Source organism: Anopheles maculipalpis, chromosome 3RL (genome assembly GCF_943734695.1).
Source record: "Anopheles maculipalpis chromosome 3RL, idAnoMacuDA_375_x, whole genome shotgun sequence".
Classification (NCBI taxonomy): domain Eukaryota; kingdom Metazoa; phylum Arthropoda; class Insecta; order Diptera; family Culicidae; genus Anopheles; species Anopheles maculipalpis.
Genome location: NC_064872.1, coordinates 733,015 through 743,520, shown reverse-complemented (window position 1 = coordinate 743,520; position 10,506 = coordinate 733,015). Strand labels below are relative to the sequence as shown.

General features: G+C 50.5%; 2 protein-coding genes across 2 annotated transcripts in view; one reads left to right on the top strand and one right to left on the bottom strand.

The window, feature by feature from the left end:
- Positions 1–10,506, top strand: part of LOC126564211 (A-kinase anchor protein 10, mitochondrial) — a 131,647-nt gene that overhangs the window by 46,565 nt on the left and 74,576 nt on the right. The window lies entirely within an intron of this gene.
- Positions 176–10,506, bottom strand: part of LOC126563715 (protein dachsous) — a 57,051-nt gene continuing 46,720 nt past the window's right edge. Inside the window, exons 2-11 of the mRNA XM_050220361.1 lie at positions 9,475–9,655; positions 8,865–9,353; positions 8,160–8,770; positions 7,629–8,094; positions 7,055–7,557; positions 5,485–6,985; positions 5,036–5,408; positions 3,810–4,951; positions 3,425–3,730; positions 176–3,334 (exon numbers count right to left, since the gene is read on the bottom strand). Of these exons, the coding sequence (XP_050076318.1) occupies positions 267–3,334; positions 3,425–3,730; positions 3,810–4,951; positions 5,036–5,408; positions 5,485–6,985; positions 7,055–7,557; positions 7,629–8,094; positions 8,160–8,770; positions 8,865–9,353; positions 9,475–9,655 (8,640 nt within the window). The 3' untranslated portion in view covers positions 176–266. The remainder of the gene's footprint in view (positions 3,335–3,424; positions 3,731–3,809; positions 4,952–5,035; positions 5,409–5,484; positions 6,986–7,054; positions 7,558–7,628; positions 8,095–8,159; positions 8,771–8,864; positions 9,354–9,474; positions 9,656–10,506) is intronic.

Below are 10,506 nucleotides of genomic sequence, written 5' to 3'. Positions count from 1 at the left end.
GGAAGTAATTTTATTACAATCTCATTTCCGACACTCATATCAATATGAGTTTCTGTCTTAATCTGTCCCGAACGCGTCAGTCTACGCTGCTAGAGGAAGTCGGTAACCCGACAGTAATGGTATTTACAAAGCGTATAGCGCCATCACGTTCGACGACAGGCGGGATTTTGTTTTGCTTACGTTTCGTTTTTGTTTTTGGAAAGGGACCTTAGACCTACACAGCCATCCGAAGGGGAAAATTTGGTTCGCGTGGACAGGAAAACGCGTCAGTAGGGTTTCCTCTGACCGGCGGGCCCTCGCTGTTGTGGAGGTCGAGGTAGCGAAACCATGTGGTGGGACGTGGGCATACCCGTCGAGACAACGTGCGGCGAAATCGAGGGTGATCGTGTCGCTAGCGGGGAAAGGGACGGCGAGAAGCTTGGTGACATGGCTGAGGAAGTACTGAAGCCGGCGGCCGAATCATGACTAATGGGAGAGCGGGGCAACAGGTACTGGTTGGGGGCGCCCCCGTGATGACTGCCCGGGTTGTTACGACCGGCAAAGACGGGCACATTGATGGACCGTGGTGCCACATTCGTCAGCAGTGGCGGTGGTAGCGTTTTCACCGTGTGGTGTAACGAGTTCTTGCTCTTTGCGCTGGACGTTCCGCTATTGCCACTCTGGACGGACAGTGTGTCGTCTTTGAGTCGAGCAATCTCGGAGAACACGTGGGCCAGCGGTTGGTACTGTGGGCCCCAATCGAGCAGATAGTCCCAGTTGTAGCTGCCCGTGAGCTCTTCCTCACTGTGTACGATCGAGCTGAGGGAGCCATTCATCGAGATTCCTTGCTGATTGCCCACGACAGGCACATCGCCATAGCCTCCCATCATGACGTGATCGACCGTTGCACCGATGCTGCCTGCATTCGTGACTGTCTCGTCCACGCTGCTCGCGCGATCACTGTTGTTGGTGACATCGTTCAGCTTTGCGTAGATGAGGTTGGTGAGGTCGGATTCACGATGGTGCTCGTCGTCGTGGAACATGTGCAGCGTGTCGATCGGTAGTGTATGCAACATGGCGTCTTTCGAGCTACCGAGTCCCATACTCTCCGAGCAACGGCGTGATGAGTTGGACGCATTCCCAGTCGTGCCGTTGTCAACGATACCGAGCCGCGCTAGGTATTCCTGCGTGTTTTGTACCGACACATCCGACAGGCGACCGTCAAGCTGGAGCCCATCCCGTTGCAGTGGGCCACCTTCGTTGATCATGCGAATCTCCTCATCCTCACCATCATCCTCTGCAGAACCGCGCCCACTCGAACCCGACTGTTCTGAGCCCGACAATTCTGACGTGGTGGCCGCACCCGAATTGGAACTCGCTCCGTACGGTGGTATTTCATCGTATTTCGGTGGAGCAAACTGGCCAGCGCCTGTTGCACCACTAGACGACCCTCGGATGGGGATCGTGTCAAACGCACTTGGATCAACGTAATTGTTCGAGTGTCCGACCGACTCCGAGCTAAGCCCAGTTTTGTTGACGTGTTTCTGTTGTCGGTTGCGCATGTGCAAGAAAAGGAAGACTGATGCCACACCGATGATTATTAGAAGCAACGAAATCACCAACCCGACCGCCCAATTGGCGAACCCACCACCGGCAGACACGGACTGGGAGTTCTCGTAGCTACCACTGCCACCGACACCGCTGCCCAGTTCGTTGCCCTTAAGGTGTCCAAGCGCATCGATCCCAATCTCGACCACAGTCATGTTGGTGAGTGATCCCTGTCTACCAGAGCCTGCCGTCACTACGAGACTGATGTCCCGTCCAGCGTCCAGCATCGTTGCCACGTTGTCTAGTCGTTTCTTGATGAGGATGGCACCCGTCGTACGGTTCATCTTGAAGTATGGATGTTGTGTCGTAAGCTGATAAACAATGCGCCCATCCGGTCCACGATCACGATCAGTCGCTGTCACGTGACCTACCACATACCCCACGGGCAGTTGTCCCGATTCGGGTGTTTTGATAACGAATCGATACGTACGCTCCGTAAACTGCGGACTGAACTCATCGCGACTCTCGATAACAATCTTCACACGAACGGTTTTGGACTTACCACCCGTGTCAGTGGCTCGCAGTGCGAAAGCATAACGGTTCTTCTCTTCGTAGTCGAATACGGCGTTCGAGTTGACAACTCCACTCGTTGGATCTACCTTGAACAGCTTCCAGCTGTCGTCTAGCCCAGAATACGACCCGGACAGTACACTGTCGATCGTGTAGTTAACAATACCAAACGGTCCACGATCGATATCGGTGGCCCGTGCGGTGAAGATGCTGATACCAATTGGTTCGTTCTCTCCTACAAATTCCAAATACTCCGGCACTGGGAACTGGGGTTCGTTGTCATTTTCGTCCGAAAGCGCAATCGTAAATGGATGCACAGCGCAACGTGGTGCGGAGTGGCTATCGCACGCTCGTATAACGAGATTGTACTGCGTCTGGCCGTGATCGTAGTCCAGGTACTTGTTGGTGTACAGCAATCCCGATACCAGATCGATCGAAAACATGCCACTATCATTGCCGGATATTATCTGGTAGATCACTTCCGAGCTGGGAGACCCCGACTGATCGGCATCGAGAGCGGACAGTTTTGCGATGGAATGTTTGATCGGTACCAGCTCAGCTATCGTAGCTTCGTAGGTACCCGGTTGGAATTCTGGCGCATTGTCATTGGCATCCTCTACCGTAATTATGACACGCACGATCGTGCTGAGACTCGCATCTGGTCTGTTCATGTGCCGTGTGCCAGGCTCAACAGTGACCAGCTTTAGTTCGTAGTAGTCAACACGCTCACGATCGAGTCGATCCACCAGCACTATTGCTCCATCGGGGTACGTAACATCGAACACGGAGTCCTCGTTGCCATCGATAATTTCAAATGCAATTGCCGAATCTGCACTGGACTGTTGTTGCAGCACCGATTTGGGAATCAGATTAACGACTGTCGTCCCGGGGAGGGCTTCTTCATTGACCGACACACGGTACTGACTCTGGACGTACTGTGGGTTCACTTTGCCTTTCGATTTAATTTCCAACCGCACGGTTGTGGTGGACGAAAGTGCTGGTTGGCCAGAGTCCGTCGCTGCTACGGTAAGGTAAAGCGTTCCACCCATACCGTTAGTTGAAAGTTGGCTAATATTCGCGAACAATTGGCCTGTCGATTCGTCGATAGTGAACCCACCGGTGACCGATCCTTTCGGTGAGACAATCGAGTAGCGTACGATGGCATTCGGTTCACTGTCTGCATCGGTGGCATTGACGGAAAGGATCATCACGTTCGTGTTGCTACCGTCTTTTGGATCTGTGGGAGGATAGGAATAAGAATAGACATTTTGTTTGAGAAATCGATCATCATCGGCAAAAGAGAAAATCATGCAAAACATAGCATTACCGGATAGCATGGCGTGATAGGTGATCTGCTGGAAGATCGGCGCATTATCGTTCACATCGAGCACACGCACGGTGAGCGTTGTGCGTGCGACATGCGCCGAATCGGAAGCCAGCAATCGTAGGAGAAACTCGTGCCGATCCTCGTAGTCTAGCGGGCGTATGAGAATGATCTTACCACTGTAGCGATCAATCGAGAAGTAGCTGGTGGCATCGTCATCGTTCAGCTCGGCGAAACTGTACGTCAACGGTGGATTTGTGTCCACATCGTTGGCGGTGATAGTGGTGAGCACCGTACCGACACTTGTAACTAAAAATAAATACTACTAGTTGAATCTCTGAACTGCACGAAATCCATCGCGAAGAGCAATGGGAATGGTATCGCTTACCTTCGCTGACGCTGATGACGGTGTTCGGTGGAAAGGTCGGCTGGTTGTCATTGACATCCACTACGTTCACGTTAATGGTAGCGGTACCCGTCATCTGCGGGACGCCTTCGTCCGTGGCGATCACCTTCAGCTTGTACTTGTCGCGGATCTCCCTGTCGAGCACGATGTTTGTTTTAACGATTCCACTAAACGCCGGTTCGATGATAAACGCGTTGTCATGGTTTCCATCGACGATGTGATACAGGATGCGCGCATTTGCTCCCTGATCCGAGTCGAACGCACCGACCTTGATCACGAACGTGCCCTTGCTGTTACCCTCCCAGACGGAGGCAGCGTACTGTTGTTGCGTGAAACGTGGTGCATTGTCATTTTCATCGCGCAGCTCCACGATTATCGTCGTGTAACCATAGAGTAGTGGAGTGCCATCAGTGCGTGCTACGGCCACCAGTTCAATACCCTCGCTCTTAAGTCGACTGAACCGTTCGTAGTCGAGGTTGTGCGAGTTCCGGATCCGGATCTCACCGGTTACGGCATCGATCGAGAACGTACCGTCCTCGTTGCCTGATCCAAAGCTGTAGATGATTTTTTGTCTGCGGCCGTCACTGCGAACGGCACTGAGCTGCAACACTGGCTGACCGACTGGTGTGTTCTCCGACAGCATTACTCGGTAGGAATTGTTTTGGAACCGCAGTACCGGCAGTTCCTGCTGTACTTCGCCGACACGCAGTTCGATCAATCCGGTGGCAATCTGCGGAGGGTTGCCTTTGTCTCGTGCCGTAACTTCGATGTGCAGCAGGCGACCATTCTCACTGGCTAAGCTTTGCGTTGCGCTTAATGCGCCGGTGGTAGGGTTGATGCGAAACTTGCCAATGCTGTTGGAATTTTCGTTCAGACTGTACACAATTTCACCATTACTGCCCTGATCGCTGTCGGTAGCGGAGATGTGCAGGAGCGTTTGACCCGGTTGCACGAGCGCTCCGATCTGCTCTCGAAACGGATACTTATCGAACACGGGTTTGTTGTCGTTAACATCGGCTATAATGACCTGTACGGGGACGTTTTGTGAGCGAGCATTATACCGTCCGCCGTCCATCGCCACCACCATAAAGTTATACACATTTTGCCGCTCGCGATCGAAAAGTCTGCAGAAGAAATGAAGTTGTAAGATACAATTAAGTAACTGGGCTGAGCTACGGTTACAAGAAGAATATTCTATAACAACGCACCCAGCAGTAGTGATAACTCCAGTTTTGCTGTCAATGTTGAACAACCATTCGGTAACGTTGGCCAGCGAGTAAACGATGCGAGCATTGATGCCCACATCTGCATCGATAGCTTTGACGGTGAGCACAGTAGTTCCAATTTGAGCGTCTTCATCGATCGTAGCGATGTATTTTTGTAGCTCAAATTTAGGATCGTTGTCATTTTCATCCTCTACCCGAATGGTGATGTTGCAGTGGCCCTGATGAGACACGGGCGAACCTCGATCCTGTGCCGTTATCTGCAGAACGTACCTTGCGTGCACTTCGCGGTCTAGTGGACGAGCGGTTAGAGCACCCGTGTGAAGATCAATACTGAACTTGTTTCCCATGTTTCCTCCTGCAAAACGGATAAACCCAAAGGTTAATAATAAGGTACGCAAATCTTTACTACACAGTAATCGTACAACACTTACCTGAAATACTGTAAGTAATTTCACTGTTCAGGCCATCGTCTGCATCCGTAGCAACGACGGTGTGTATGACTGAGAGTTCGCTATTTTCGGGCACTGCTAGTGGATAGCATGACCCTTGCACAAACTCCGGGGCGTGATCGTTAACATCGGTAATGCGCACGACAAGTGTAGCCACATCGAACTGAACCATCTCCTGGCTAGAAACTGAAGCAGTTGACGCTTTCTTAAAACGACCCCCTTCCGTCACGTAGATCGGTATTGTGTAGAGATCTTTCGACTCCCGATCAAAGGTTCCACGTGTCGTGACAATACCACGCACTGGATCAACTGCAAAGTGATCCTCACCGACACCTTTCGGAATTTCATACGTTAGATTAAGCGAACCAACAGAACCAGCGTCCGAGTGGGATCTGGCTGAGACGCGCACCACAAAGCTACCGCTAGGAACATTTTCCGTAATGTTGACGTAGTACACTGGTTCCACGAAGCGTGGCGGATTGTTGGTCATGTTCTGGATAATGATTTGTAACGTAATTTTCGCTTCACGCGCTCTTGGTGAGCCGTGATCGCTGGCAGATATTACTAGATGATATTTCCCGCTCACCGAGTTTCGTTTGCCACTGTCCATGATGAAGTTGCTGCTGAAAGGCTTCGCTAGTCGGATAATTCCGGAGTTAGAATCAATTGTGAATCGTTCGTCTTCGTTGCCTCCAGCAAAAGTGTACGCAATGTGACCATTCTCTCCGCTATCGCGATCGATAGCGACCACGTGCGATACGACTTGATCAATTTCCAACGAGTCGCTAATGTACACCACACCGTCCGCCGTTTGTGGGATCACAAACTTTGGCGAGTTGTCGTTGACGTCCGTCACCATGATGCGTGCCGTGGCGGAAGTGGTTAGTCGCTCGGTGACGTTTGATGACTGATCTGTGGCTTGCACGATCAGCAGGAACTCTTGAGTGTCCTCGTGATCAAGCGGTGCAAGCAACGTAAGAGATCCTGTTAGGGAGTCGATAGCGAAATACTCCTTCTGCGCGAGTTGTGCTGGCTTGGAAAGGTTGTACTTAATTTCAGCGTTCGTACCAGTATCGTTGTCTTGCACGGTGAAATTATACACGATTGCTCCGACAGGAGTGTCCTCGGATACGTAGACATTGATCGGATCGCTGGGCCATTTCGGAGGATTATCGTTCACGTCTGCTATTTCGATCTTCACTGTGACGGCGGAACTCTGTGGATTGTTGCTAGCACTCGTGTCCAGCGCGCGTATTTCCATGCGATACTCACTCTGCTTTTCTCGATCGAGCTGCCTAGCGACAACCAGCTTGCCCGAGTTACGATCAATGTCAAAAGCACCCTCGGTGATGTCGTTCGTTAGCGGGGTAAGCGTGTAGGTAATATGCAAATCATTGCTGCTCGAAATGAGATTTTCCGCGTCCGATTGTTCGTTGCCACTAATCGATCCAATGATGTGTCCAACGCCGACGTCTTCACGTAACTGCATGCATAAACAACAACGTTAAGATGATGTATATCTACAAATTACTCTTGCTCGGTTGTTACTTACCCTAAACACTAAGCTGGAACTGGTAAACGTAGGCCGGTTATCGTTCAGATCTAGCACCTCGATTCTTAGCAGACGAACTGTTTGCTTGGGGGGTTTTCCATTGTCCGTAGCGGCTACCGCCAGTCGGTAGATCGTTTTCTCTTCATGATCTAACGACGTTTTGGTACGAATCACGCCACTCATCGGGTCGATCGAGAACATGCCGTACCCATCAGAATCGCGACCCTTAAGGATGGAGTAACTGATGGAAGCGTTCTGACCGTGATCGCGATCAATCGCACGAACTTTTACCACCTCAGTCCCGATCGGTTGTTCCTCGCGCACGCTCACAACATCTTCTTGCGGGTCGACAATATCGGGTGCATTGTCGTTAACGTCCAGTATTTGTATCTGGACCGACACTCGCGAGCTCCGGTAAGGTGTACCTTGGTCGCGTGCTTCCACAACCAGATCGTAGGATGCTTTCGTTTCTCGATCAAGCGAATCACGTGTTGTTATTTCACCTGGAGGATTATGCAGTTCCGATACCCATTAGAGTAATGCGTAAAAGAATGTACTTCTTACTACCACTTACCTGAGACAGGATTTATCTGGAAGCTGGTGTTGCTGGGTATGAGACTGTATCGCACGACGGCATTAATTCCCGCATCGGAGTCTGATGCCGAAACGGTACCGATCATCGCACCACGACGCATATTTTCCTCGATTTCGAACTCGTACAAATTCTTCGCAAAAATTGGACTATTATCGTTGGCGTCAAGGATCGTGACGATGACATGAGTGGTCGCAGTAAGCGTCGGAACACCGTTATCGCTAACTATCACAGTGATGTTGTACCGTTCTTTTACTTCCCGATCGAGTTTAGTCCGAAGATAGATCCAACCACTATTGGGAAAGATGCCAAAAATTTCTGCAACAGGCTCGTCGGGTGATGCCGGTTGTGTCGATTTGCCGGTACGCTGGTGATCTTCGCCAAGAATTTTGTACGTCAGTCGGGCATTGTTTCCCGTGTCGGCATCGGTCGCACTGACTTGGAGTATCTGTAGAAGAAAAGAGTGTGTAAGTGACTGTAACTCCTCACAAACGATTCGTTCCTATAAATTACCTGTGAATTGCTGGGTGTTGACTCAATTACCGTGATGGCATACTCGTTTCGTTCGAAAATGGGTGCATTGTCATTTACGTCTTGTACCTCCACCAGAATGGTCAGATTGGTAGAGAGTGATGGCGTTCCAGAGTCGGATGCCGTCACTACTAGCGTGTGACGCTGGATGGACTCATAGTCGAGTGGTCGCGCTAGGGTTAGATGTCCACTACGGCTGTCCATGCTGAACAAACTTGACCTTGCACCACTTAGTGGATTGCCCTGGCCAGCCAACATGTACGTAATCACACCACTCATGCCTGAATCTTTATCCTGTGCGTTAGCCTCGTAGAGCGGTGAACCAATCTCCACATTCTCCGGCACAGAGATGCGCACTGTGTTCGACTCAAACTCTGGCGGATTATCATTAACGTCCTCAATGTCGATATTGACCTGTGTGTGACCGTAGGCAGGTGGATCGCCACTTGTAGCCTGAATATTGAGTAGAACTTGAGGCTTGGTTTCATGATCTAACGCATTAGCCACCCGAATGTTTCCAGACACTGGATCGATAGCGAAAAATCCGTCAGGATCTCCGGAGTAGATAAAGTACCGAAGCGATCCACGATTGCCTAGGATTGTGAAACGGTTAGTTATATTTTTCAGCTCCGAATCTACTGTTCACAATTCGGGCTAGGCAACTAGGGCTCTATCCATGTGACTTACCTGAGTTGCTGCTTGTTGCCGAAACCGTCCCGACTACTGTATTCCGTTTCACATCTTCCTTTACGTAGTAAGTGTAACGCGGTTTGTCGAAGATTGGTGGTCGTTGCGTGGCATCGATGACACTGATGAACACCTCTGCGTCATGTGTTGACCGCAGGCCACCACCGTCGCTGGCGGAAATGTTTAGCCGATGGTAGGGCTGCGTCCGACTCGACAGCATGTTTGGACGCGTGACAAAAATTTCTCCCGTCAATCGGTCCATGCGGAAGATGCCGGCCTCATTACCAGCCACAATACGATAGCTGATCGTACCGAAGCTACCCGAATCCGAATCGGTGGCCACAACTACAACAACCGGCGTAGAGAGAAGCGAATTCGTAGGCATGGACTCGCGCAACGATACGTTGTACTCGCGGGGGTAAAAAGTTGGTCGATTGTCGTTCACATCGGTTAGCTGGATTTTTACCATGGCAGTTGTACTGAGACCTCCTGTGGAGCAAGGGAAAGGACGGAGCAGACGAAAAAGAAACCAAAAGTCAGCGGTGCCATTAGCAGCAGGTTTTTTCCGGTCTTCGGCCAATCCAGCGGTCGATCCCGTGTTGTCACATACCTCGATCGGTCGCTATGATGGGAAACTCGTAGGAATTGCGCGTCTCATAGTCCAGCTCGCTGGCAATGCACACTTCCCCGGTGCTCGGTCGGATCTCGAACTCGGTGTTCTTCTTGTAGCCCTCGCCGAGGGTGTAGTTCACCATTGCGTTAACGCCGCAGTCTGGATCGGTAGCCGATACCTGTAATTACGAGCCGGATCGATCGCAGCCGATGATCGAACAGAAGAGGGAAGAACAAATGAACGAAACGATAGGTTAGAATGCCGACTTTTGAAACAAATCTAAATCCTGCCCATTCCCTTGTGGCTGACCGCGTAATGGGGGCCCCGGGTTCGGGGCATCATTAATTCTAAGCGCGGGGCAATGTACACGTGTTTCCATTGATTATCGCAAACGTGGCGCAATTGGCGCAACCGACGTCCGTGTCTTAGATGGAAGATCGACCGAGCTTGGTACCGTCGGCAGGTTTTCTTTGATCTTTGACCAGTTCCTCTTCGGCCATTACCGGCCGGCCGGTCTATGCGCGCGAGGGAGGTTTCGGAAGCGGGCCTAATGTGGAATTAAATTAATAATAATTATTCCATGGAACCGTCCGTGAAATCGGTCCCGCGTGCGCATCGAGTACGCTAGATATGTTGAAGTTGCAACTTTCCTACCGGTGGCACAATTCTTCCACCCGTTGCCTCGTCTTGGGTGCCATAACCAATCGCTTTCTTTTGAAATTATTATTATTATTGTTAAATGAATTACCAGGCGGCCAAGCAGGTTAAACGAGAGTATCGTACATTAAAAGTCGTAAATATATTCTTTTTTTCTACATCGATTCCTCTCTTATTATGTCCCTTAAATTCTTAAATTGAAAGTTATTTTTAAGTCAAAATGCCTTAAATACACGTAAAATTGACGCGGCTTTTATTCGTGGACGCATCGTGTGTGTTCCATGGTTTTCTGAAGCATTCTATGTCGCCGAGAAGTCAAGCGAGTGATAAAGAAATTGATTTTGGCAAGAACCAATGGTGCATAAATTGTCC